The sequence below is a fragment of the Lipotes vexillifer genome, unplaced genomic scaffold, assembly GCF_000442215.2.
Source record: "Lipotes vexillifer unplaced genomic scaffold, Lipotes_vexillifer_v1.1 scaffold1781, whole genome shotgun sequence".
Taxonomy (NCBI): Eukaryota; Metazoa; Chordata; class Mammalia; order Artiodactyla; family Lipotidae; genus Lipotes; species Lipotes vexillifer.
In genome coordinates this window covers 201,806-229,081 of record NW_006788426.1, presented here as the reverse complement: position 1 = coordinate 229,081, position 27,276 = coordinate 201,806, and the positions used below count along the sequence as shown (strand labels likewise).

Genomic DNA, 27,276 nt, shown 5'->3' with positions numbered 1-27,276 from the left:
CCCCCCCCAGCCACTCCGCAGCATGTGGGATCTTCCCGGACTGGGGCACGAACCCGTGTCCCCTGCATCGGCAGGCGGACTCTCAACCGCTACGCCACCAGGGAAGCCCGTGTGTCCCATTCTTGTTCCATCCTGCACCAGCTATCACACCAGATGTGGAAAGTTGACTTAACATCAACCTGAACCACATGTATTCGTATGGGCCCCAAGGTCTTGCTGCTTTATGCCCTCAGTATCTCACAGATCTGTGGCAATGTGATTCTCATTTTATTATTATTTTTTAAAATTTCATGCCCCTTGCCCTAGATCTCCACAGCTCTATTGAGGCTTGGGAGCTGATCTGGAGCATCCAGCATACCCTGCCTAACACTGTTTCTCTGACACGTTCATTCTCCAGTGACTATTGATTGAACATGTATGTGCTTAGCATTGTGCTGGGTGCTGGAAATAGAGTTTTGAGCAAGACAGACAGAGTTTCTGTCCTAAGGGGACTTAGAGTCTAATGGGGGTAATAGGTGCAAACAAGTAAATCAATCAATAAATTATTGTTTAAAGATAGATATTGAAGAAATAATTACAAATGTAAGGGATGTTGCAAAATGGGAAGTAAAGAGTGGTATGAAAGGGTATATTGAGGGGAAATTAAACAGCCTCAGAGGGTCAGGAAAGGATTCCTGAGGAAGTAACATTTAAGCTGAGATCTGAGAGCTGAGAAGGAATTAAATAAGTAAGTGACCGTGGGAAAAATTGGAGGAAAAGCAATGGTGCCTCAAGCCATGTTCAAAAATGATATTCTGGCAGTGAAATAATTAACAGAGAAACTAAAACAACTAGCTAAAATGTGGGAATTCAGTATATTCAGTGATTTAAGATCAGGAAAATGTGTGAAGTCCCTGCATTCCCAGAGATCCAACCCCATTTGAAGAGGTCAAATGAGAGCACTGTGCTTTCTTTAAAGAGGCTGGAAATACCAATGAAAACCAGATCAAGGGGGGCCTTGTAAGTCACAGTAAAAGGCTTAACTTTTATTCTAAGATAATGAGAAACACTGAAAGCTTGATTAAAAATATTTAAAATTATTAAATATTGTATAAGGACAAAATAATGTAAAAAAATAATACATTAAATACCTCTGTAGTCATCATCGAGCCTAGTATCTTGCATTTGCCTCACAGGGTTTGAAGAAATAAAATATTTCACTTCACCTAAAATCCCAGACTCATGTCCCTTCTTCCTCCTGTCTTTCCAGATAACCACTATTCTGAAGTTGGAGTATATCAGCCCTATGTAATAATGTAGTATCTAGTGAAGCTCAAAAAGTGCAATCCCCATGACCTTGCATTTGTCTTTTAGGTATCTATTTTAGAGACCTCACATATATGCACAAGAGACATTTTCAAGAAACTTAATCACAGCATTTTTTGTTGCAATGAAAAAATGGGACTAACATAATAGTCCTCAGTAGAGGGGTAAATAAAGAAACCCTGGTTTAGTCATACAGTGGAACCCTGTTCATGAGTTGAAAATAAGTGCCTTGGAGCTTATGAATTGTTGAGGATAACATTTAAAAAATAAGATGTTTAGTTAAAAAGGCAAGTTCCAAAGGAATATCTAGTATATAGTTCATGTATAAAAAATTTAAATACATAAATAAAATGGTATCTATTATTTATGGAAGCAAAAATATATAGTGAAAATGTAAAAAACATTCAAGCTTCTAAGCAGGGAGATATACAGTAGAAATTGCATTTTATAAGCTCAGTCTGGCTACAGTTTTAAGAGTGCAATCACAAGGGTATACCAGTAGAGTATATTACAATATATTACTCTATTATATATATTATAGAGTATATTACAATATATTACTCTATTATAGTCGAGTAGTTGAACAATAACTGGAACTTTGATTAGGGAGCAATGTAGACAGATTCTAGAGCTATTAGAAGGTAGAATTTTTAGGATACATGTTTGGCTATGAGGGTGTGAAGGGTGGAAAGGAGGCAAGTGACTTTCAAGTTTCTGGCTTGAATAACTTGGTCACTTGTGCTTCTGTTTGCTGATGCAGGGAACAAGGATTGAATTGACAGCTCTGGGAATGAGTGGAGGTAATAAATGCAGTGTTTGAAAAGCGAATTTGGGTTGCTTTCTTCAACTAGAGAAGTCAGGGATAGATGGGAAATGGACCTGATGGTCAATAGAGAATTCTGAAAGGGAGATAAAGTTTGAGCATCCTCAGCATATACTATGGGAGGTCATTCAATTTGTAAGACTAGGTAGAATTGATTAGACACATAGGATGAGAAGAAAAGATGGCCTAGGACTGAGCCCTGAGAGACATTAAAATATAGTGCTGTCAATAGAGGCGGAGAGGAAGAGGCCATAGAAATACGGGGTGAAAAGAGATGGGAGAGAATATGGAATCAGAGAAGCCAAGGAGGCAAATTATTTCCAGAAAAAGGGAGCAGCTAACAATTTTGAATGCTCACGATACTTTAAGCAAGAGATGGGGTGAAAAGTTGGACTTTGGGATTTGCTCTGTTGGATTTTGCTCTATAGAAGTCATTAGTGATATAAAAGTGAGCATATTCAGAAGAATGGTTGGGCTGAAAGCCATTTGGGGTGGGTTGAGAAGTAAATGGAGGGCTAGAAGTGGAGATAAGCGAGAGGAAACAACATCTTATACGATTAGTTTGGGAAAGAAAGGACAACCGCGGGTAAGAACTAGGGGACTAGGAAGCTAGGGTGAAAGGAATAACTGTTTTGTTTTTGTACATTTGTTTCTTTAAGATGAGGCAAATTTGAACGTGTTTAAATGCTGCTGGGAAGGATTCAGTAAAGAGGAAGAGACTGAAGATATAGAAAAAAGAGAGGATAACCAATGGGTGAGTTTCCCCAAAGAAGGTGAAATTCAAAGCATTCTACAATGATTTATTGTTGAATTAATTGATGCATGAATAGGAAGAAGTATGTCGTTTCTCCAGAAACAGCAGTAAAAGCATAAAAAAAATGGCCGCGGTCATCAATAGGTTTACTGATTTGGGTAGCAGTGAGCCGAGGGTTTTGGTACCTGATCGCTTTTGTTATCTCTCTGAAGTGGGAAGTGAAACCATCTGCCAAGAGAAAGGAGAGGGGTAGGACATGGAGGTTTTAGGACAGCAGAGTTTGCAATAGCTGTGGAGTGTTGGAATGAATTCTGGATCAGGAAACAACGTAGGATTTCGGTCACTTTTTAGTTCCAACTTGAGCTTGGAAATTGTGAATCCATGGTGGTGCAAATGTCCTTGGACCACACTTGTGTATCTACGCTCTATTCCCTTTGGATTAATTCTTTCACAAGAGTCTCCTCATTTCTTCCTACAGACAGACTCCCATTCTAGGTGTGCCACACATGTCTGAATCTGCAGTCAGTATAAGGCATAGGTCAGTTTCAAGGAGCCAATGCTGTTTTCTTAAACTATGTCCAGCATATTTGAAAGAAACTTATACAATGGCAACATTCTAAGGCTTAGCTATCTATAACTGTGTCAGAAGCATTCATGGACTCCCAAATTTGTTGGGTTTTTAAGCCCTGAAGGAAGAATCGGGTATTTAACATTTTAGCTCTCTATAAATGACAATGTGAGAATAAAGAGTTCCATTTTTCACGGGCAATTTATATAGTCTGTGACACAGGTTTCATCAACCCTGGACTGGAAATACAGAACCTGTGGTGTGCCTTCTTAAGTATGGCAGTGTTTATGTTATGCGAATTTTTATTGTTGTTGTCATTTGGTCATAGTCTTAGTATGGGAAAATGTCATAAGTGTTCAGAAGTCTGGGAACACTGCAGAATATTCTCATATGGTTACTGTGGTCTGATTGAGTCAGCAGCATATTGACACACATTCGCTTTTCCATAGATTCAAAAGAACCAATGTTTTCTTTTCAAAAGTGACCTCATCTTCCATCGTAAATGTCTCTACTCTAAGGCCTGGTGAGAGAATTCCTTGGAAGCCAGAGAACATTTAGTCATTTAATGTGTACGTGGGTGTTTTTCTCTTTAACTTATGAAGTCCTTTGAGTGAGTAAATTAAAAAGTGGTGTGTTGGTATTCCAGAGTTTGTCATTTTTGAGGCGAGTTTATTTCATTAGCAAGTCTATAATTTAAACAGTGTTCGTGATCGTCTATGAAACTTTTAGTTATATCTCTGCCATGCAAACTGGTTGAACCGTTTTCACACGATTTTGATCAGAAGGGTATAGAGCAGTAGAATGATCACCAGCTGTGGAATAAGAACTCTTGGGTTCCACTTCCAACTCTGCTACTAACAAATATAATCTCAAGTAACTCTTTATCTGAGCTCCAGTTTCCTGACCTGTGAAAAGAGGAGTTTTATTAGGTGATTCTTAAAATATTTTCTAGATCTTAATCTCAGTTTTAGAAGTTGACACAGCTGTTTGGTAGCATGAAAAAAAAAAAGGCTAAACATTATTAATTCTTATATGGTACAATTAAAAATGTGCATGTTCAAGCCTGGGGTTTAAGTTCATAGGATTTATTCATTCATGCATGTTTTTTTTTTTAAAACATCTTTATTGGAGTATAATTGCTTCACAAGCGTGTGTTAGTTTGTGCTTTATAACAAAGTGAATCAGCTATACATATACATATATCCCCATATCTCCTCCCTCTTGCGTCTCCCTCCCTCCCACCCTCCCTATCCCACCCCTCTAGGTGGTCACAAAGCACCGAGCTGATCTCCCTGTGCTATGCGGCTGCTTCCCACTAGCTATCTATTTTATATTTGGTAGCGTATGTATGTCCATGCCACTCTCTCACTTTGTCCCAGCTTACCCTTCCCCCTCCCTGTGTCCTCAAGTCCATTCTCTACATCTGTGTCTTTATTCCTGTCCTGTCCCTAGGTTCTTCATAAACTTATTTTTTTGGATTCCATATATATGTGTTAACGTACAGTATTCGTTTTTCTCTTTCTGACTTACTTCACTCTGTATGACAGACTCTAGGTCCATCCACCTCACTACAAATAACTCAATTTCATTTCTTTTTATGGCTGAGTAATATTCCATTGTATATATATGCCACATCTTCTTTATCCATTCATCTGTCGATGGATATTTAGGTTGCTTCCATGTCCTGGCTATTGTAAGTAGAGCTGCAATGAACATTTTGGTACATGATTCTTTTTGAATTATGGTTTTCTCTGGGTATATGCCCAGTAGTGGGATTGCTGTGTCACATGGTAGTTCTATTTGTAGTTTTTTAAGGAACTTCCATACTGTTCTCCATAGTGGCTGTATCTATTTACATTCCCACCAACAGTGCAAGAGGGTTCCCTTTTCTCCACACCCTCTCCAGCATTTATTGTTTGTAGGTTTTTTGATGATGGCCATTCTGACAGTGTGAGGTGATACCTCATTGTAGTTTTGATTTGCATTTCTCTGATGATTAGTGATGTCGAGCATTCTTTCATTCATGCGTTTTTTTTGTTTGTTTCTTTGTTGTATTTTTTTGCGCCACACGGGCCTCTCACTGTCGTGGCCTCTCCCATTGCAGAGCACAGGCTCCGGACGCGCAGTCTCAGCGGCCATGGCTCACAGGCCCAGCCGCTCTGCGGCATGTGGGATCTTCCCGGACCGGGGCACGAACCCGTGTCCCCTGCATCGGCAGGCGGACTCTCAACCACTGCGCCACCAGGGAAGCCCTCATGCGTATTTTTATTCAATAATGAGCATCAGAAATGTGGTAGACAATGATGAATAAGAAACGTGCCGGTCCTCAGGGGGTTCACATTGATGCATGGTATGGATATGCCAGCAGGTTATTGCAACAAATATGATATGTGATCCTGCTGTAATGTCTACATAATGTTCAGAACTTTCAATCCCCATGGATACCACTCTGGTCCAAGCTACCATTATGTCAATACCTCATCTAGACTGTTGTAAGAACCTCCTTATTGCTCTCCTTACTTCCATTCCTGTCCCACTCCAACTTATTCTCAAAAGGCAGCAAAAAGCAACATATTAAAAATATAAATTTAGTCATGGCACTTCCATTCTTGGATCCTCCACTGACTTCCCATTGTATCTCAAATGAAAACCAAGAATTGGCACGATCTGCCCCTCCCTACATCTCCAACCTCATCATGGTGCTTTACCTCTTGGTCCTAACAGTCAGCCACGCTGGGTCGAGTTCTCATCCTTCAGGTTTCAACTCGGAGATCTTCATCTCAGAATGACTTCTGTTACCATCTAAATAGATTGTACATCCTCATTTCTTTTTCTGTTTCACTACCACTTGCTCTTATTTTTCACAGCACTTACAGCAACATTTAATTTGATTATATTTTATTCCCTTATTTATTGTTTAACTTGCCCACTAGAATGACATCTCCATACGGGACAGGAGTTTGTCAGTTTTACTCACTTAGCATCTAGCTTAGTCCTTATTATATAGCAGAGAGTGACCCTGTGATTCAGGCAAATCCATTGGTATAAGAATTTCAATGGGTCTGCATGTAATAACTGCTCAGTTTAGCTCTTAGCTCTACCTATGTCTTCAATAGGAATCAGATAGTATTTTTCAGTTACTTTCTGACAATGAAATCTGGGAGGATTGCCATCTCCCAAGAGTTCAGCAATATTGGGTTACTTCTTAAACTTTTCCCATTAGCCTTGTGGTCTAGTTCTAAGCGAACAGTGCCTGAGTGGTCATGATGATCTTGCTTTCATCGTGCTTCACCACATTTAATGCGGATTCCAGCCTGGCTCTCAGGAGCCTTTGGAATCGCGTTGGAAATTGACCCTCCTGCCTGGGGGCCTCGGTGGTCCGGAAGCCCAGCTCAGGTCTCCAAGGCAGGCCTACAACAGCTTACTGCACTGGTGCTTCACATGGTTTTCTTATTCTTTCAGAGTAAACACCTTCTGTTCTTCCCCCTCTTCTTTGTGATTTGGTTTCACTCATCTGTAAGAGCTGTACAGGCTCTGGGGAATCCTAAGCTTTTTCAGTCCCTTGTGCCAATGTGCTGATACGTTGTTGATTCTGCCTTGTTCCAGTCATTTCCAGTTCTTTAAACTACACTCCACAGAACCTTCAAATCTTGCTACCAGAATCTTTTGATTCTGCATAAACATTCAGGGCAAATCTCTCTCTAAAGTTTACATATGCTTATAAATATAAGAACCTGCACATCTCTCCATCTTTTCTTAAGCTCTTTTGAATGAAGTGCAATGTTCTTCTATAGACCTAGAGCTTTGGGGTATTAAGTTCTCATATAATTACAGCACTGAGATTGTCTAAACTCCTAGGTCATCTCTGTTACTTATCTACCTTTGAGGCTTGATATACAATATAATACCCAGAAGTATGTTCTAATTATGACTCAGAAGGCAGCATCCCATGCATGTGTGTATTTTCACATTTCAGTGTTTTAGGTGTGCAGCATACTAACTATAAATATGTTACATACCCAAAATAAAATTTTGCCCGAGCCCCAGCGTTTCTAGTTAGCCTATACCAGATTATAACATCCCCAGCCATTTCAGTGTTAAAGATCACTAAATTATTCTACAAAATGAAAGATAAGAGACACCAAAGGGGAAGATTTTGAAATGGCAAAGAGACTAGTGGATCAGTGTTTTTAAAACTTACTTCATAATATACCCCACAGCTTCTCTTTCCGAGAGATCACTTTTGAGCAGGTGAAGCGTAGCAAGGCTGTGAACCAGCGCAAGCATGCCTGCCTCAGACCTACTAGTGTGTTATAGCGCCTGCCCCTATTGACTCAGGAGAGACAATGGTGTGCAATTATTTGTAACCCTGCCTTCAGTGACATCATGTTAGTGACAATATCAATGTTGAACTTGGCCATGGTGGTAGTATTTACACCGCAGAAATCGGCAAATGTATGTCACATGTGAGTGCTTTTTTTCTTTTTGTTAATATACTTTGTTAACACATTTGCCGGCATACATCAGCTTATACCTGATCTTTCTTTGATTTTCTTTTCCAGGAAACAATATAATTTATTAAGACACATCACGTATGGAAAGGTTGGGTTAAACTGCAATTTTCAGTCTAGAATTTCACATGGATTCCCTTGGATTATTTTATTAGAGTGAGATTTTATAGCATTGTGTTCATCTGCTTTTTCAATGGAAACGGCCAGTCCTGAATACTTCCTTAACTCTCTAACCTGTGAAAAACTGAAAGCATGATTGAAGGGTGTTTTCCACTCTCTTATTTTACATTTGATGTGGTCTGTCATCACACCTCCTGTCACTGACTTGCCCTTCACAGTCATTACAGGGATGCAATGTTGCCTCAATTCTAAGTTGATAATTCAGATTGAGTTGTGGCTGTACTTGCATTTTAGGGTAAATATTCTAGACAGAAACCCTCAAGGGTTAATCTGAATGTAATTGGACTAACTTGGAAACTTCTGCTCTTGCCCTGCGCTGCACTGAGACCAACTTGCACATCCAAGGAAACAAACAAAGGAGAACATTAACATAAATTAAAACATACACACATATGCCTACTAAACCCTGAAAGCACAGATAACCAGTGTAGACCTTTATCAAAAGGTTTGAGATTAGATCAGTGGTTCTCAAGGGAGGGTGATTTTGCCCCCCAGGAGACATTTAGCAATGTCTAGAGACATTTTGGTTGTCACGATTAGGGGAAGAGTGCTACTATCTCTAGGGGTGAGCACCTGCTGCCCAAGTTAGTAGAATGCATAGGAATGCTCCCCAGTGAGGAGCTATCCAGTCCCAAATGTCAGTATGCTCAGGCCAAGGAACCCTAGGGCTTCCCTGGTGGCGCAGTGGTTGAGAGTCCGTCTGCCGCTGCATGGGACATGGGTTCGTGCCCCGCTCCGGGAAAATCCCACGTGCCGCGGAGCGGCTGGGCCCGTGAGCCATGGTCGCTGAGCCTGCGCGTCCGGAGCCCGTGCTCCGCAAGGGGAGAGGCCACAACAGTGAGAGGCCCGCGTACCGAAAAAAAATAATAATAATAAAAAATAAATAAAATCTATCACTTTATAAAACTTCCTTAAAAATTCATTTTGGAAATTCCCTGGTTGTCCAGTGGTTAGGACTCGGTGCTTTCACTGCTGGGGTCTGGGTTCGATCCCTGGTCGGGGAACTAAGATCCTGTTTCCCTCATTGTTACTTACTTCTTCGTGGGAAAAAAAAAAAAAAAAAAAAAAAAAAGAATCCATTTTAATTACCTCTGCTCTCTGTCCTTGGCAGCTGTCACATCTATTTCCACAACTCCAGTCTTCTGGCTGACCCACCCTTCCTCTCATAAAATTCACACTTCCATTTCTTTGGAACAATTTAGCAATGGTTTATTTTTCTTCTTACCTCCTGTCTCCCCTTCATTTTCCAAAATTATCATTACTTGTCACTCTACTCAGGAGGGCAAATGAGTTTCCCTAAGATCTATTCTCCTTAGAGAGGAAAAGAATTAGGAAGAGTTGTGAATAATAAACGTCGTTTTCCTCTCTCATACACGGGAGAGCTAAGTTAACTTGAGAACGCATGAGTAATATCTCTCTTAACTTTAAATTCACTTTTTCTATTTAAGTTTGTCATGCTTTCTACTTTGTTCTTTATTGGGGTAATTAAAAGGTAGTAACTCAGCAGGTGGATTTTTCCCAGCTGTCAGAATTCCTGCTAAAATATGTTTTAGAGCACCTCGAATCAAAAACGACCTGACAATTAAAGTGGTCTTTTAAAGAACTGCACAATGAATGTGCGTCTTTGGAAAGTTTATTTTTCATCCATTACTATACTTTGAAGTAGAATTACTGATTGTTATTCCACAATATTTCATTACAGTTAATTGGCTTCCAGCATTTGAAAATGATTTTCTCCCACTGCTCCAGAAGTTACTACTAGTAGCCCCTAAATCACAACCTTGATGGGAGAGCTTCATGTTCTTTCCTGATAACATTGTTTTTGCAGTTCCAAATTTAACAAGGTGATTATATCCTTGAATTTTTGTACTTTGTGAATTTTTTTAGGAGGAGTGACAGGGTCATGCTAAAATAATCCTATTTTTTAATTGGAACCTGAAATCTTCATCCCTCCTAAAAGATATTCCCCAATTTTACCATTCAAATGGTCTCTGGGAAAATCCATGCAGAGTTTTACAAGGGCTTTTATACATGACCACATGAGTGGATATAAAAGCACTTTAAAGATAAATTAGCTTCCTCCTAGACGACTTCATCCGCAACTCATGGAAATCAAATGCAGAGTTATGTACTCCAAAATCACTGGAAACTCTGGCATCTTCTAAGGGAAAATGAAGTAAGCAGACACTGGAAAATGGAGCAGTTGCTATCCTTTGTTAATAGCGCAATCGGATTAAGCTATGGTTCTGACAGATCACTTTACTTTTTGGAACTTCTGTAAAGTTGGAACACAGTGTTTGCCCTTATTCTCTCCCAGTGCTGCGTGGATGATTTGGGGAGCTCATTATTCTCTTAATAAATATTTATTTAAAACCAAGCTTGTAATAGACCCTACAGTAGATAAAACAGATGTGTTGATGAGCAAAGATGTCAAGGTCTATCTAGCACTCTGCCATTGAAAGAGGAGTGCATACTATAACATTGGCATCCTCCAGAAGCTTGTTAAAAATCCAGAATCTCAGGCCCTCCTCAAGCCTACTGAATCAGAATCTAGATTTTAACAAGATCCCTAGGTGATTCATATGTACGTTAAAGTTTGATGAACATCGATCTAGCAGATATTACAAAAACTAATTCTAAAGTTAGGAAAGTGCTGTGCAAATATTTTTAAAAGGGCAGTTACTCCTAAACCTAAATACAAACTGTATTAAAATTTCAAAGAAATATATGCACGTGTGCTTACTTGTCAGAAGATGAAAGATAAATTGTAATTATTATTTATATTATTATTAGACCTTTTAGCACCAAAGGAGTTCAAGAAAAATGTCAGAAAAAATAAATGAGATTTCCGGAGGAAACTATCCATTGAAGTTCACATATAAGAAAATAAGAAGGGTGGAACTTCTGGTTCAAATCAGTTGAGCCATGGACTCATCCTTAGGTTATTCTTGGAAAACAGTATTTCATAGTATTTGCTCTTTGTGGAATCATAAGGAAAAAATATAAAAGAAAAAATGTCTTTTCTTTTGGGAAAGAAAGTACATTTAAGGCAGAGAATAAGGAACAGAGGGATGAGTAAGGAAATAACAGAGTTGGCTTGAGACAAGAAATGAGTCTGAAAGGGAAAGAATCAGTTAGAAAGTAATTAGTGTGTCTCTAGACCTCAAAAAGAGTAGAATATATTTCAGGGCTTGATATTCCTGAACAATCAGAACAGCCACAAACTACTGTCAGTAATTTAGCAGAGACATTATGTCAAGAACAAAATCCACACCCACAACCTCATACTCAACCAAACTGCACGCAATTGCTTATGACAAGTCCTTGCTGGAATCCTCTTATCATGGCAAACATCCTCAGTGTTCTAAACAGTGTCATGAAGCAAGAAAAAAAAAGTCCGAGACTGGGGCACAGATTTTCTGTAGAAACAAGAAAAAAAATTGAATGTCTCTACAAGAAACTGTTGTCCATGTGCAAAGATGGTTGTAAATTTTATAGATACTATGCATACAAAATACACACATTCAAGCATTGTTTCCTAAAAGGTATATAAATAAGTAGACAAAGATGACTTTTTTTTAATTACAGAGCAGTCAATTTCGGTTTAAGGGTTGAGAAGATTCCAGAAGTAACCCTCCTATTACTGATTTTTTTTTTTTTTTTTTTGCGGTACGCAGACCTCTCACTGTTGTGGTCTCTCCCGTTGCGGAGCACAGACTCCGGGCGCACAGGCGCAGCGGCCATGGCTCACGGGCCCAGCCGCTCCGCGGCATGTGGAATCCTTCCAGACCGGGGCACGAACCCGCGTGCCCTGCTTCGGCAGACGGACTTTCAACCACTGCGCCACCGGAGAAGCCCCCTGTTACTGATTTTAAGCTTGCTAGAAGAGCACAGTACTGGAACACAGCCAAAGGATTGTGCCAACAGTGTAGGATTAAACACTAGCCAAATTCTGCTACTCAGGCAGTACACTATTCACTGATGGAGTGCTTAATAACAGAAGAGAATTGAATGCAGTTCACCTGTCCTTGGGAGGTATTTACAGAATGATACCAATAGATCTTCAGTCCATTTATTCACCAAATATTAATTAGGCCACTAATATATACCAGTCACAGTGATTTGAGGAAGTTTATAATCAAATTGAAGATATGAAAATGATAGTAGCAACTGAATGAATGTGAATCATCCATGTAGAAACTAACCCCAGACTTATTTTAGTTCTGTAACTGGCCTCTGTAATATCTCCGTCAGTAATGTTATTGCCTAGATGTCACCAGTGGAGAAACCAGTTAATTGTAAGTCTATTGCATGGCTGGAGTGTTGTATATACAACACTGACATGGAGTGTGGAGGTGAGAACAATCTCAAATAGGGAAGGCAACAAGTGATTTAATAATATGGACCTTCAAGCATTTGGGGGTCAACTGTAACAATAGTCATTACCGTTAATTCATAGAACGATGCAAACTGCAAACTCTCTGACCCCAGGAAAAAGTGATAAGGTAAAAAAAATAAAATAAAAGCACTATATTCCCTTTAACATACAGCTTGCCACACTTATTGTAGGGTAACTTCCTATTTTATTATTCATCTTCTCAATCGTAAGCTCCCTGAAAGCAGGGATTGTATTTATATCGGTTGCTATGCAAGTAGCATAATGCTTGACATTTATTCATTCTAAACCTTTAGTAAGCATATGTTATGTGACATCATTCTCCTAGCTGTTACCCGAAAACTAGGCTCGCTTCTTGATGAGTGTCAAACCAGTAGGCAAAACCAAACCAAAGATAGGGAGAAGGAAGGATTTATTATTACTTGCAGCAAGTAAGGAGAACACTTCCCAAAGCAGTGTCTCCCCAAACAGCGAAACTGGGGAAGTTTTAAGCTAAGGGTACATTCATATTCATGAAGGGGCCTGAGCAGAGGAAAATTCAGCGTAGAACTGAGGCAAAGGTTGACAGTGTCCAAGCTTTAGTTGATTGAAGTCAGGGGGGGTCAGAAAATAGACTTTATTTTTTAGAGCAGGTTTAAGTTCACAGAAAAATTGGGCAGAGAGTATCGAGTTCCCACCTACCCCCTGCCCCAACATGTGCACAGCATCCCTCACTATCAACATCTTGAACCAGAGTGGTACATTTGTTACAATCCATGAACAATCTATATTGTTCATACTCACCCAAAGTTCATAGTTTACATTAGGGTTTACTCTTGGTGGTGTTCATTCTATGTGTTTTGGCAAATGTATAATGACAGGTATCCAGCCTAATATCATACAGAACAAAGTAGTCTCACTGCCTTAAAAATCTTCTGTGCTCTGACTATTCATTCCTCCCTCTCTCACAACCCCTAGAACCACTTGTTTTTTTTTTTTTTTTTACTGGATCCATAGTTTTGCCTTTTTCAGATGTCATACGGTTGAAATCATACAGCATGTAGCCTTTTCAGATTGGCTTCTTTCACTTAGTAATTGGCATGTAAAATTTCTCCATGTCTTTTCATGGTTTGATAGCTCATTTCGTTTTAGTGCTGAATAATATTCTCTTGTCCAGATGTACTGGGGTCTTTTTATCCATTCACCTACTGAAGGACATCTTGGTTACTTCCAAGTTTTGACAATTATGAATAAAGCTGCTATAAATATCAGTGTGCAAGATCTTGTATGGACATAGTTTTCAACTCACTTGGCTAAATACCAAAGAGACTGATTGCTGGATTGTATGGTAAGATGTTTAGCTTTTGTAAGAAAGTGCCAAACCCTCTTCTGAAGTGGCTGTATCATTTTCCATTCCAGTTCCTATTGATCCACATCCTCATGAGTTGTTAGTGTTGTCAGTGTTTTGGATTTTGGCCATTCTAATACATATATAATGGTATCTAATTGCTTTAATTTTAACTTACCTGATGACATATGATGTGGAGCATCTTTTCAAATGCTTATTTGCCTCTATATATGTTCTTTGGTGAGGTGTCTGCTAGTCTTTGGCCCGTTTTTTAGATAGGGTGTTTGTTTTCTTGTTCTTGAGTTTAGGGATCCTTTATATATTTTGCATAACAGTCCTTTATCAGATATATCTTTTGCAAGTTTTTTTTTTTCCAGTCTATGTCTTATCTGCTCATTATGTTGACACTGTCTTTTGGAGAGCAGAAGTTTTTTTGTTTGTTTTTTGGGGTTTTTAAAAATTTATTTATTTATTTTGGGCTGTGTTGTGTCTTCATTTCTGTGCGAGGGCTTTCTCTAGTTGTGGAAAGTGGGGGCCACTCTTCATCGCAGTGCGCGGGCCTCTCACTATCGCGGCCTCTCTTGTTGCGGAGCACAGGCTCCAGACGTGCAGGCTCAGTAGTTGTGGCTCACGGGCTTAGTTGCTCCGCGGCATGTGGGATCCTCCCAGACCAGGGCTCGAACCTGTGTCCCCTGCACTAGCAGGCAGATTCTCAACCACCGCGCCACCAGGGAAGCCCGAGCAGAAGTTTTTAATTGTAACAAAGTCCAGCTTATCAATTATTGCTTCCATTGATCACAACTTTGGTGTTGTATCTAAAAGTCACCGTCATACTCAAGGTCATCTAGGTTTTCTCCTATATTATCTTCTAGGGGTTCTTATAGTTTTGTGTTTTACATTAGGTCAGTGGCCCATTTTCAGTTAATTTTTGAGAAGGGTATAAGGTCTGTGTCTGAATTCACTTTTTTGCAATATGGATGTCCAGTTGTTCTAGCACTATTTGTTGAAGATACTATCTTTACTCCATTATATGGCCTTTGCTTCTTTGTCAGAGATCAGTTAACTATATGTGGATCTATTTCTGAGATTTCTATTCTGTTCCATTGATCTATTTGTCTGTTCTTTCACAAATACCACACTGTCTTGATTACTGTAGATTTATTATAAGTCTTGAAGTCTGGTAGTGTCAGTGCTCGAGTTTGTTCTCCATTCATATTGTGTTGGCTACTTAGGTCTTTTACTCTCCATATAAACTTTAAAATCAGTTTGTCAATATCCACAAAATAACTTACTGAGATTTTGATTGGAGTTACATTGAATTTATAGATCAAGTTGGGAAGAACTGACATCTTAACAGTACTGAGTCTGCTATACATGAGCGTGGAATATCTCTCCATTATTTAATTCTTTGAGTTTTTTTTTTTTTTTTTAGCAGAGCTTGATTGTTTTTCACATATATATCTTATCCATATTTTGTTAGATCCAACAGTATTTTAAAAATTTTAGTCTTTCAATTATTTCTAAAAATTTAAAAACTATCTACCTTTCCAGCTAGACTGTTAACTGCACGAGATCAAACCAATGACTGCATTGTTTAATACTATATCTCTAGTGACACATAATAGACACCTAAGATGAGAAGTATTTATTAAATAAATGAAATAATGAATACCATATGTGCTGAAATATGTAGTAAATACTAGAGTTTTCTCCCCAACATCCCTACCCCAAATGAATAGGCTAGCCACATGGTATTAAATTACCCCTTGTCAGTGACTTGTTCCAAAAAGAATATGACCATTCTGTCTCATGAAATGTTAGAAGTTCTGGAGGATTCTAGGGAAAATATTTCTTACTCTTAAAAGAGCCTTCTTTGTAGGCATGTTGCTGGATCTGGATCCAGCACCTGGAAATTTCCCTAATATGAAGACAACATGAAGGATGGAACTACTGAAAGGTTGAGAAAAAGATAAATCCCAAACTGAGCCTTAAAAAATGTAACTGTGCTGTTGAGTCAACCAATCTGGAGTCTGTTTCTCCTCTGGATGCCATGTTATGTGAGATAGTCAATATTCTAGTTGTTTAAGCTAATTTTAGTCTCTAGATTATCAGAAAAAGTTGGACATTTAAAAGTTGTTTTAGTCTGAAATGTACCTATTTGAGGTCTACTTAAGCTAAAAGCAAATATCCCCAATTGGATAGAAGCATAAAGATTCTGACACTTCCTTGTTGACACTATTTGATATATTCACCTTCTTCTCACATCCACTTCCAAGAATACACTATGTGCTTTAGTTCTGCCCTAGGTCATCTTTGTACGTATCTCACTGAATTCTACTAGGTAATTAAGTAGGTATTTTTGTTTATCCAAGTGTAATGTTTATATATATATATATATATATATATTTTTTAATCCAGGATATAATACTCATCACCACCTTAAATTACTGAGGCATAAAAATAATGACCTCAAATTCAACCTTCATAAAAAGCATATATTTATAGGGTAGACATCTCCTCACATAGCCTTGTCTTTTTTACTTTTAATTACCAAATCCTCTGCACACACACACACACACACACACACACACACACACACCCCACCATAATCTCTCTCTTTCATAAAAACTCTTTTAAACTCCAACAATTATCTTTGTGCTGCCTGTATAACTTTAAAATGAAGGGAATTTGAACTGGTAAGTGGATTAAAAGGTTAATTGCCTAATCTTAGTTTCATTCCTGAAAAGACTATGTTGACCTATACAAGTTTCCTGTCTGGAAGCTAGGAATCTCTTGAAACATACTTAAATGAATCAGTCTTATCTCAAAGGTTAACTACTTTTAGGTAATTATTCTAGTTTCTTGGCAACTGGTATTTTTCTTGTTATGCTATTATGTTTGGAAAACTATGATCTCTAACCTTTGTTTCTATTAAATATTTTGAGAAAATGTTTTGGAAAATGTCATAAATATTTGAATAAACCTTGTATATTTCCTTCTTTTCAAGATGCTTGCACTCTGAAAATAAATTAAAATATCTGAAAAATTAGAGCCATTTCAGAGATTATTCTATTTCTATTTTTATTAAATATTTAGGATGACAAAGTGGCCCTTCAAAGGTGTTAGAAAAATATTTCATTTGGAATAGCTTGCATAAGCTATGAAATATCCCAGTATAGTTCTCAAAAATGCTGGTGAAAAATCGCAGTTATTCTCAGCATACCGTTAACATTTAAGCATCTCACACTCAGTAGTGGGAATTTGAAATGTTTCATGTCTTAAATTTCCCCAATGTGTTATTAGCTTGAATGTTCACACTTTGCTTACATGATAAAAATAAAACTGGTATTGATTTTATTGGGCTCAGTTCCTTGAGTTTCATCGTAAATGATCATACTTTCATTTTTATACATTTGATATCTTTGATTTGGATTCAAGGATATTTAAAATATACTGTTTCTTAGTGATATTAAAGTACCATGCTGAAGAAGTGACATTTAAGATTTTGGCCATTGATTCCACTCCTGTATAATTTTTAGGAACTTATAAAGGTAGAGAAAAACCTGAGGCAGGGCTTTCAGAGTTAATATCCTCATTAAATTATTTTTTCTTTTACCAGTTCAAAAGACAAGGTCCTTAGTTAATGCATTTTAACTCTTCTTTTCTTTCTAAAATAATCTTCATTTAGAAAGATACCTAAGTCAATGTTTAGACACTTCCGTGAGGGAAAAGTAATGGAAAAAGCACTAAATGGGATTGTCAGCAAGGGAAGAAAGCCACAGTGATACAGCCTGAAGGCATAAAGGCAGGGAAAAGTGAAATAATAAGAGAGAAAAGAGAAACATACAAAATCAGAGAATACCTAGATAGCGCAAAGAAAAATGCCTGTGTTTTTGATGTAGGAAGTTTGCTAAGCCAGGGTAGAATTCATCAGCAGATGAGGTGATGATTAAAGAGGAGCAAACGGGGTTGACTGAGTCAGGCTGGGAATAGTCATTACCTCGTGAGAACATTTATGTGGCTTGTCTCTAAAGGCCAATAAACTAACACATGACCTGGCTGCCATGGAGCATGGAGCATAATGGGTCACTACATCACAACAAGTCTAAGTAGAGAATTGTTTCATTTCCGGTATCTTTGGTCTTCTAAAAAGATATGAAATATATAAAAATACAAAAGAGTAGGGGCTTCCCTGGTGGCGCAGTGGTTGAGAGTCCGCCTGCCGATGCAGGGGACACGGGTTCGTGCCCCGGTCCGGGAAGATCCCACATGCCGCGGAGCGGCTCGGCCTGGGAGCCATGGCCGCTGAGCCTGTGCGTCCGGAGCCTGTGCTCCGCAAAGGGAGAGGCCACAACAGTGAGAGGCCCGCGTACCGCAAAAAAAAAAAAAAAAAAAAAAAAAAAACAAAAGAGTATATTAAGAGTGCAAAGCAATGTTTCTCAAACCTAGTTATGTATTAGAATCACTTGGAAAGCCTTTGAACACAAACACCTCAGGATAAATCAATCGGTGCCAGGGCGTGAGTTTTTGAGTTTTGTTCTTGTTTTTTTAACCTCTTTAGATGAGTTCAAAGTGCAGCCTGGATTGAGAGCCACTAGCAAAAAGAATGACAATAAGATTAATACTCATATATGCATATAAGCTTAAGAAATATAACATCACCAATTCTTTTGAAGGCCTCTGTGTTTCTCTAACAGAATTACCGCCACTGCTCACCCCACATGTACAAAAGCATATATATCCTACACTTTGTATTAATCATACCTTGCTTTTCTCTCATGGATCTCCAAATATTCTAATTTTTAGCTTTCTGGTCTTAGAAGTTTTTATAAATGGAATTATACTAAATATACTCTTCTACATAAAGTATTTCAACGATTTACATTTCCTAGATGAATCTATTTGATGCATGTAGTTACCGTTCATTCATTTTCACTGTTGAATAGTATTCTGTTGTATCAACATAAACCATTTTACTGTAATATCTTGTGGTATCTTCTTAATATTGTCTGTAAACCTGGCCTATGCTTTTTCTTGTCAACTGATCATTAAAGAAATCTTATAAGGCTGTAAGTGTGGGTTAAGGCAGAAGGGGCAATGCAGCAGGATTAGTTGCTGCAGACATCTGAGCCATCTGGTCATTCAACTTACTTGTGCCTTTGAAGACTTGCTTTAGCTTGACATCTTTTATACCATTTCCACTTGGTTTTGAGTTGCTAATTTGCATGACTGAAGTAAAACTTGCTAAATCAGTTAAAAAAAAAAACAGTCCATGATATGTTTCAAGGTCTCTGGATGCTCTCTGGTGGGATATTCAGTCTTTTCCAGGACCTAGTAGCAAGCAGAGCTGTTTGCAGAAGAGGATATGGTTTTACTTCTATTGCTTAGGGGTTTGCAATGTGATTCTCCTATTTGGGTTGGCTAAAGGCTCTGTACAGAGCCCTCCTTGCCCTGGACAGTTTAAATATCATTGGACTTGCTGGGTCATAAAATCCAATTGATAAACACATTTCACTATGGTCAGACTTAATGTAGAGTCTTCTTTTGCTTCAAGCCCCGTAACTCTCAGACTTATGGTTACTTGTTTAATGGATCAGAGCAGAACACTCAAATGTGACTTTTGCCATCAAAATCCAAAAATGCCTAGTAAACATTATGACTCTTCTTCAGGGCTAAGTGGAGCTGAGCATAACAATGTTTCTTAAAGGGAATTTCCTAGCACTTTGTAGATCATTGAACCTCTAGAAATTTGACTAAGATGCTGGGCCTCGGAAATGGTATAGAGTTTATTTCCTTCTGGTACTGATAATCTCCCAAGGTGCTGGCTATATCCTACTCAGCAGAGACAATTGGCATGACGGCCACAACATAGTGAACCAGGGTGGGATGAGAAAGTGAACAAGTTTACTGTGGGTTGATTATGGTAGAGAATATGAAAATTGAAATAGCTCTGAGGCAATGCAGTGAAGATGCACTAGGCCTGTAACTGGGGTAGGCTATTTGGATATCCTCCCCTCCACATTGCTGACCCCCAGCCCACACTGAATATTCCAGGAATTCTCTTCTTCCTGTAAGATTTCTCTAGCACCCTGCACCAAGAAAGCTTAACATCAAGCTCATTTTAAAGGAGAAAATCCTAAAGGAATCTGTTATTGGTTACAATGCATATATTGAAAGGGACATTCAGAGCTAGGAGGCAATACATGGAAAACTGACACAGTAGGCATTAAACAGCAAAATAGACAAAAAAAACTTGATGCCAGGGCTTCCCTGGTTGTGCAGTTGGTTGAGAGTCCGCCTGCCGATGCAGGGGACATGGGTTCGTGCCCCGGTCCGGGAAGATTCCACATCCCGCAGAGCGGCTGGGCCCGTGAGCCATGGCCGCTGGGCCTGCGCATCCAGAGCCTGTGCTCCGCAGTGGGAGAGGCCACAACAGTGAGAGGCCCGCGTACTGCAAAAAAAAAAACAACTTGATGCCAGCCAACCTCTGTCACCCACCATTCTGCTACTAGCACAGTGGGCTCAGACATGAAATAGCAATGGTGGCTAGGATGGGGTTTGCATGGGCTCCCATTCACCAAGGGTGCTACTGGTGAATGAATGTTTTACCTGCCAGCAAGAGACCATTGTTGTACCCCAGTCTGGCCCCATCCCTGGAGGAGACCAAAGAGTGAATTGGTAGGAAATTGAGTACACCAGATTCCTTACATCTTGGAAGGCAGTGATTTGTCTTGACAGTGATTTGTCTGGAACTGACATGTATTCCATTACTCCTGTTTGTTTAACTTGCCTGCAGAGAGCCTTAGGCAGCACCCCCCTGTGAGGGTTTATAGTTGTTTGATTCACTGAGAAGATATGTGATATAACGTGCCTCATACTAAGAACCCCTCTAAAGCAGAGGACATGACTTGATATCCACTGTGAGCACATGACTTGATATCCACTGGTCGAATCACCTTCCAAACCATCCAGAAATTTTTGGCCTGCTATAGCAATTGAATGGATTTTAAGGGTACGACCTCAGTACTGCCTGGAAGATGGTATTCTACAAGGATTGGGCCCCATCCTCCAGGACACAGCATACACCCTAACTAGCAACCATGAAAAGGTGCTCTGTCCTGAGTAGTTAGAAGGCAAGGAACTAGAACCAAGAACTGGAAACAGGAGTGGCCTCACTTACCGTCACTCTCGGTGATCTACTTGGGGATTTTATATTAACTGAACCCCCAATTCTAAGTTTATAGAGAGCCTGGTTCCCAGGGAAGGAATGCTTCCATCAGGGGACACAGATTCCTAAGGACTTTTATTCCATGGTTGCCATCTAATCACTTTGTTTCTCATTCCAAGAGACCAGCAGACAAGAAGTCACTATATTGGCAAGGGTAATTGACTCTAATCCTTAGGCGAAGTTAGAGCTTCTGTTACACGATGAAGGTGGAAGAGACTATATTTACCACCCAAATGATCTAGGTGTGTGTCCTTTGTCATTTCTTTGCCCAATGTTGATGGTGAATGGATGAGGGCAGCAGCCACGGCTAGAGAAAGGCTTAGTGAACAGGTGCTCAGAATAAATATTTGTCACCCCACACATAAAGCACCTAAACCAGTAGATGGGGTAGCCAAGAGTGAATCTGGAATGGTCAGTAGAGAGACAATGAATGTCAATTATATCTCCAGGAACTGTTGCAATCGTGAGGGCTGTAATATGTCCACTAACTTTGTCCTTGCAAATTTACACAGGAAAAGAGATAAACCAGAATCCTGGAGTTGTTTCCAGGGAGGTGAACTTATACGAAGCAGGTAGCTCCAAGTGTGGGTAATCCTGGAGGCTATGGGGAACCAGCTTCTGGTGAATCCACATGCCTCGCTCATTCCCCCAGCCGCTAGGAATGTTGACTTCTGACAACTCACAGCTGAGGCCCTGCTTGGCATGGCTGGCAGCCAAAGAGAGCAGCTTTGCCCAAGTTTATGGCTCCTTCGCAGAGGGTACGGCATTCAGTGACAGGTGCAACATGGAGGTTAAAATGCCCAGCTTCCTTTCCTCAATCTGGGACATCTCTGAAGGGCCATCCCAGTTCCAAAACTTCTACAGGATTGACTAAGTCCTCTCTTGCAATTGAATTTCAGTTCAATTTCTCCCTCTGCTCAGTCATGCTTAGCTTCCTAATAATGTTTTTCTGGAGAGCTCTCACTATTAAATGTCCTGAATGCAAATCTTTTCATCAAAGTCCTTTCTCTGGGGCACCTGAACAAAGACAATGTCCCACAATCTTTTACATTTTTATATGTGTGTGCTTTCTTACATCTTTTTTCTTTTTGCTTCAGTTTTTTAAAAACTAATTTCTAGTTCACTAGCACCTAGTTCTAGTCATTGTTTTCAGCTGCGTTCAGTCTGCTGTTCAACTCATTAATTACTTAGCTTCAGATATTTTCTTTCTTTCATTTATGGAATGTTCATTTCATTTTCTTTTATAGATTTTAATTCTCTTTTAAATTCTCCACCCTTTGATCTACTTTGCCTCTCTTTTTCTCTGTTGTTTTTTTTAAACATTAACCACAGGTTTCTGAAAGGCCTTGTTTGCTAACTCCAGTATCTGGCTCATCTCTCCTCTCCTTTGCTCATGAGAGTTGGTCATCGTTTCTCGTCTCCACACTTGTAGTAATTTCTTGATGCATGTTGGACATTGTGCTGTAACTCTTGAGGCTCTACATTATGTGATCTTCCTTTGTGACATTGTGCTATAACTCTTGAGGCGCTACATTATGTGATCTTCCTTTGTTGGTAAATAGAGCGAGGCTTGGAGCACCTGAATCCAATTAGATGTTAATTAAAATTGGGGCTGGGTTTCTGTTTTATGTAAACCCAGCCTACTTCTGCTTTAAGGCCTGCTCATCGTGTTTGCTCTGCTCCCTCTCTGCCTGCACAGGGTTTTGATTCTAAGTCGGTAAGTCTCTGTCTCCTCCAGTTTGGAAGACTGCAGAAAATTCAACTCTATGTCCTTCAGAGATCTCAGCCCAGCTCTTCAGTCTTCCAGCTTACCTTGCTTCAAAATACGGCCAATTCCTTGAAGGTAAGACTAGTATATTTGAGTTAGGTTATTTCCACAAGACTTCTGCAGATTTCACTTTGCCTTCAGGAAGCTTTTGGCCTAGCTCTTAGCTTCCTGTATGGCACCAAAGCTTAGCAAATGTTCTGCGAGGAGCAGCAGTTGAGAGTTTGAAAACCCCCAGGCTTCCAATTTGTTGCACTACTCCTGCAGAATCACTAAACTTTTTGCAAGTTTCTCTTTTCTGTAGCCAAGGGCCTGACTGATCAAGCCAGAGCCTCCACAAGCACCCAGAGTTAGAAAATGTCTGCAGGAGAAAGAAAGAAAAATCCTTGCTCACAAAAAGTTTTTCTTCTTTCTGGAATTTTAGTTTGTTGCTTCTGAAGTTCTCTGATGCTTTTAAAATATGATATTTATAACTTATCTGGTTTTGTGCAGTTTTGTAGCAAAAGTGCTTTCTTGTCCTGACGTATTTTAAAACAGAACTCTTGTCATTAGTTCTTAACTACATCAGTTAAACATTGTTAATATTATGGTTTGGTAAAATCAAGCTTTCAATGATTTATTTGAATTGAATTTATTTATTACAACTTAGCTTCTGGGTCAGTTTCTTCTTGAAGTACTTTCTTTAGAAGTTCCTTTAAGGAGTGTTTGTTGGTGGTAATATTCTTAGTAAATGTTTGCACAGAAGTGTCTTTAATTCACCACAATTCTTGAAATATGGTTAAATTGGGTATACACTGAATTTTTCTCTCGAAGATTTAATCCAACTCTCTCTTGCCTTCCACTGTTAAGAAATATATTGTTGGTGAAATGTAAGCTCTTTGTAAGTTCTGTTTTTCTGATGGGCTTTAAAATCTTCTTTTTACGTTTGGTGTTTTTCAGTTTCCTTGGATGGCTCTGACTATAGATTTATTGATTTTATTGTGCTTAGGATGTATTTTGCTTCCTGAATCTAGAATAGGAGTCTTTTATCAATTCTGGAAATTTTTATTATGTCTGAATATTCCTTCTGCCCTTTCTCTCTAGGCTTCCTAGAAGTCCAATGAAATGTTTATTATATTGCTTCACTACATGTTCTAAATCTTTTACTCTCATCTGTATTTTGCATCGTTTCCCCCAAGTTTCATTAGGAATAATTTCTTCTGACCTACCCACCAGCTTACTAGTTCTTTGTATAACTCTGTCTCTTCTGCTGTTAAATTGATTCAAAGAGATTTAAATCTCCGGAGTTTCTGTTTGATTCTATTTCCAATCACTAGGGTCAACTTTTATAAACATATTTTAGAACACATGACTATCTTATTTTCTTAACCCTTCTTTTATATTTTATATATTTTTTTCTGTGCTACATTCTAAATATTATTTTTATATCTTTTCAATTCATTTATTCTCTCTTCAGAATTTAATTAGTGTCTAATCTGGAGTTTCTAAATTCAATTATTACATTTTTATTTCTAGAAATTACATTTGGCTCTTTCCAAATCTGCATGGTACATCTTGAAACTCTGTTACTGTTTAATTACAATTTTAATGTAGCATTTAATATGGTATTTTATTAACAGAGACATATTATCCCTGTGATAATTCTAATAATTGTTGCTTTTGCATTTCTACTTCTGCAGTTTATTTTTTCTGCTCTCTTGTGCATGGAGGCTTGTCTCCTTCTGTGTTTTATTATTTTTATTTGTAAAATAATCCTGGAATTGTATCTTTGAGAATATTTGATCCTAGATTTAAAGTTTATTTGCAGAGAGAGAATTTGTATTTCATCTGCAAGGTACCTGGGGGCTCTAACAATTTGAGGCCGCTCTAATTTTTGTTTGGACTCTTTTTTTTTTTTCCCCCAACACAATTGTGAGTATTAATTTCAGCATCCTATCCTATTGAGGGCAGGTATTCCAATTATTTCTCTCTGTGGAGCAAGTTTTTTTTTTCCTGGTTCAATTATTTTAATAATCAAAATTATTAGACTAAATGTAGTTGAAAGTAAACCCCCAAATTTCAGTGGCTTTAAGAGAATGAAGGTTTATTTTCCTCATGCCAAGTCTGATGTGGAGTGGGCTGTCCTCTCACATTTTTCAACTGTACTGTGTGGAATACATTACCTCTAGAGGGCCAGGTCTGGAAATAGAGAACATCATTTCCACCTGCATCCTACTGGCCAGAATGCTGTCACACAGTCCCCAAAAAACTGCAAGGGAGGGCTTCCCTGGTGGCGCAGTGGTTGAGAATCTGCCTGCCAATGCAGACAACACAGGTTCGAGCCCTGGTCTGGGAAAATCCCACATGCCATGGAGCAACTGGGCCCGTGAGCCACAATTACTGAGCCTGCGCGTCTGGAGCCTGTGCTCCGCAACAACAGAGGCCGCGATAGTGAGAGGCCTGCGCACCGCGATGAAGAGTGACCCCCACTTGCCACAACTAGAGAAAGCCCATGCACAGAAATGAAGACCCAACACAGCCATAAATAAATAAATAAATACATTGTGTATTATTTAAAAAAAAAAAAAAAAAAAAAAACTGCAAGGGAGGGTGGAAAATGGGCCTTCCTCTGTGCCCAGGAAGAGGAAGGATTATGATCAACATATAATACTGTTTCTGTCACATCCAGCAAAGTTGAATGCTTTTCTGGTGTCCAGCATTAGGTGGAGGTCTCCATTCTGACTTGCCAACTTTCAGGGGACCTAAACTTTTTTTTTAATGCTCGCCTAAGTCAGGCTTATGGTCAATTAAAATCAAATCCTTGGGAATGCCATTTCTAGTGCTTCAGGGCTTTATGTGTTTGTACTTTGTTGACAATTCTGGCTTCAGAGAATTGCCCTTATTTTTCTGCCAGCTCATCAGTGAATATTTTTAAGGGTTTTTGGTTTGTTTGCTTTTTTAATTGGTGTATAGTTGCTTTACAATGTTGTGTTAGTTTCTGCTGTACAACGAAGTGAATCAGCTATATGTATACATATATCCTCTCCCTCTGACACCTCCCTCCCCACCGCCCCATCCCACCCATCTAGGTCACAACATGTGCACTCTTCTTAGGTATTTTGTACCAGAAGATTTCTTAGGACTAGTCTGACATATTGCTAAAAATGGAAGTCAACCTCGGTCTTTTTGAGAGGTTATTCTGGGCCCAACTGATAGCCAAACACTGTGATTTCTCAAATGGTGGTTTCTTCATTTTGAAAGTGTATGAAATGTTAGGGCTGCCAGATAGCTGCTTCCTAGTCATACCGCCTCTCTCAATTTTATACTGTCTGTGAGAATCCAAGTTATTCCCAGACCAAGCAATTTGAATTGTTTCCAAGGGGCTGCTGTTATCTAGTTTTCATTTAAATCAGTACTGTGTCATCTTTCTCATTATTTTTCTTTCAAGATGTCCTTCAGGGACATTTTTTTTTTTTTAATTGTATAATTCCATTTATGTGAAACTTCCAGAACAGGCAAATCCATACAGACAGAAAGTAAACTAGGGGGTGCGAGGGGCTGGGGGGCAGCTGCTAATGGACGTGGGGTCTCCTTTCGGGGTGATTCACAACACTATGAATGTATTAAATACCTCTGGATGGTACACTTTCAAATGGTCACAATGGTGAATTTTACGTTATGTGAATTTTAGCTCAATAAAAAAACAAAAATCTTTAAAATGAAACGCACAGGGCTTCCCTGGTGGCACGGTGGTTAAGATTCCGCCTGGCAATGCAGGAGACCCGAGTTCGAGCCCTGGTCCAGGAAGATCCCACATGCCACGGAGTAACTAAGCCCCTGTGCCACAGCTACTGAGCCTGCGCTCTACAGCCAGTGAGCCACAACTACTGAGCCCATGTGCCACAACTACTGAAGCCCGTGCACCTAGAGCCTGTGCTCCACAACAAGAGAAGCCACCACAAGAAGAAGCCTGCACACCGCAAGGAAGGGTAGCCCCTGCTCGCCGCAACTAGAGAAAGCCCATGTGCAGCAGCAAAGACCCAATGCAGCCAAAAATAAATAAATTTATAAAAAATAAAAAATAAATAAATAAAACGCACAACCGGTGCTCCAGCTCTGACGCGTATATCTCTGTCGTAAAAGAGAAAGGCGGTAAACAATAGCGCCAGGGGCAGGGCCTGAGCAGGCCCCGTCACGTCTCGGGAGCGGGGAGCCGGGAGCCCGGAATCCTGGGGCCGCAGTGAGCCGGAGGGGCTGAGGCCGCGCTGCTGCCACATCACCGGATCGTGTACTTGTCCCACTTCTTCTCAGGGTCGTAGGGCTCCCAGCGGCCGGCGGGGAAGATGTGCTTGTTCTTCTCGTACCAGCTCCGCAGCACCACCTTGCCCGCGTGCGACTCGTCCTTCGACACGGTGGCGTCGCTGGGCAGCCGCACGTCGT

General features: G+C 39.5%; 1 protein-coding gene and 1 pseudogene across 1 annotated transcript in view; both read right to left on the bottom strand.

Moving 5' to 3' along the window:
- Positions 1-27,113, bottom strand: part of LOC103076927 (putative inactive deoxyuridine 5'-triphosphate nucleotidohydrolase-like protein FLJ16323) — a 51,920-nt gene extending 24,807 nt beyond the window's left edge. The window contains 1 exon segment of the mRNA XM_082931227.1: positions 26,937-27,113. Coding sequence (XP_082787353.1) covers positions 26,937-27,113 — 177 coding nt within the window.
- The window catches only part of LOC103076385 (protein FAM50A pseudogene), a 951-nt pseudogene continuing 787 nt past the window's right edge, over positions 27,113-27,276 (bottom strand).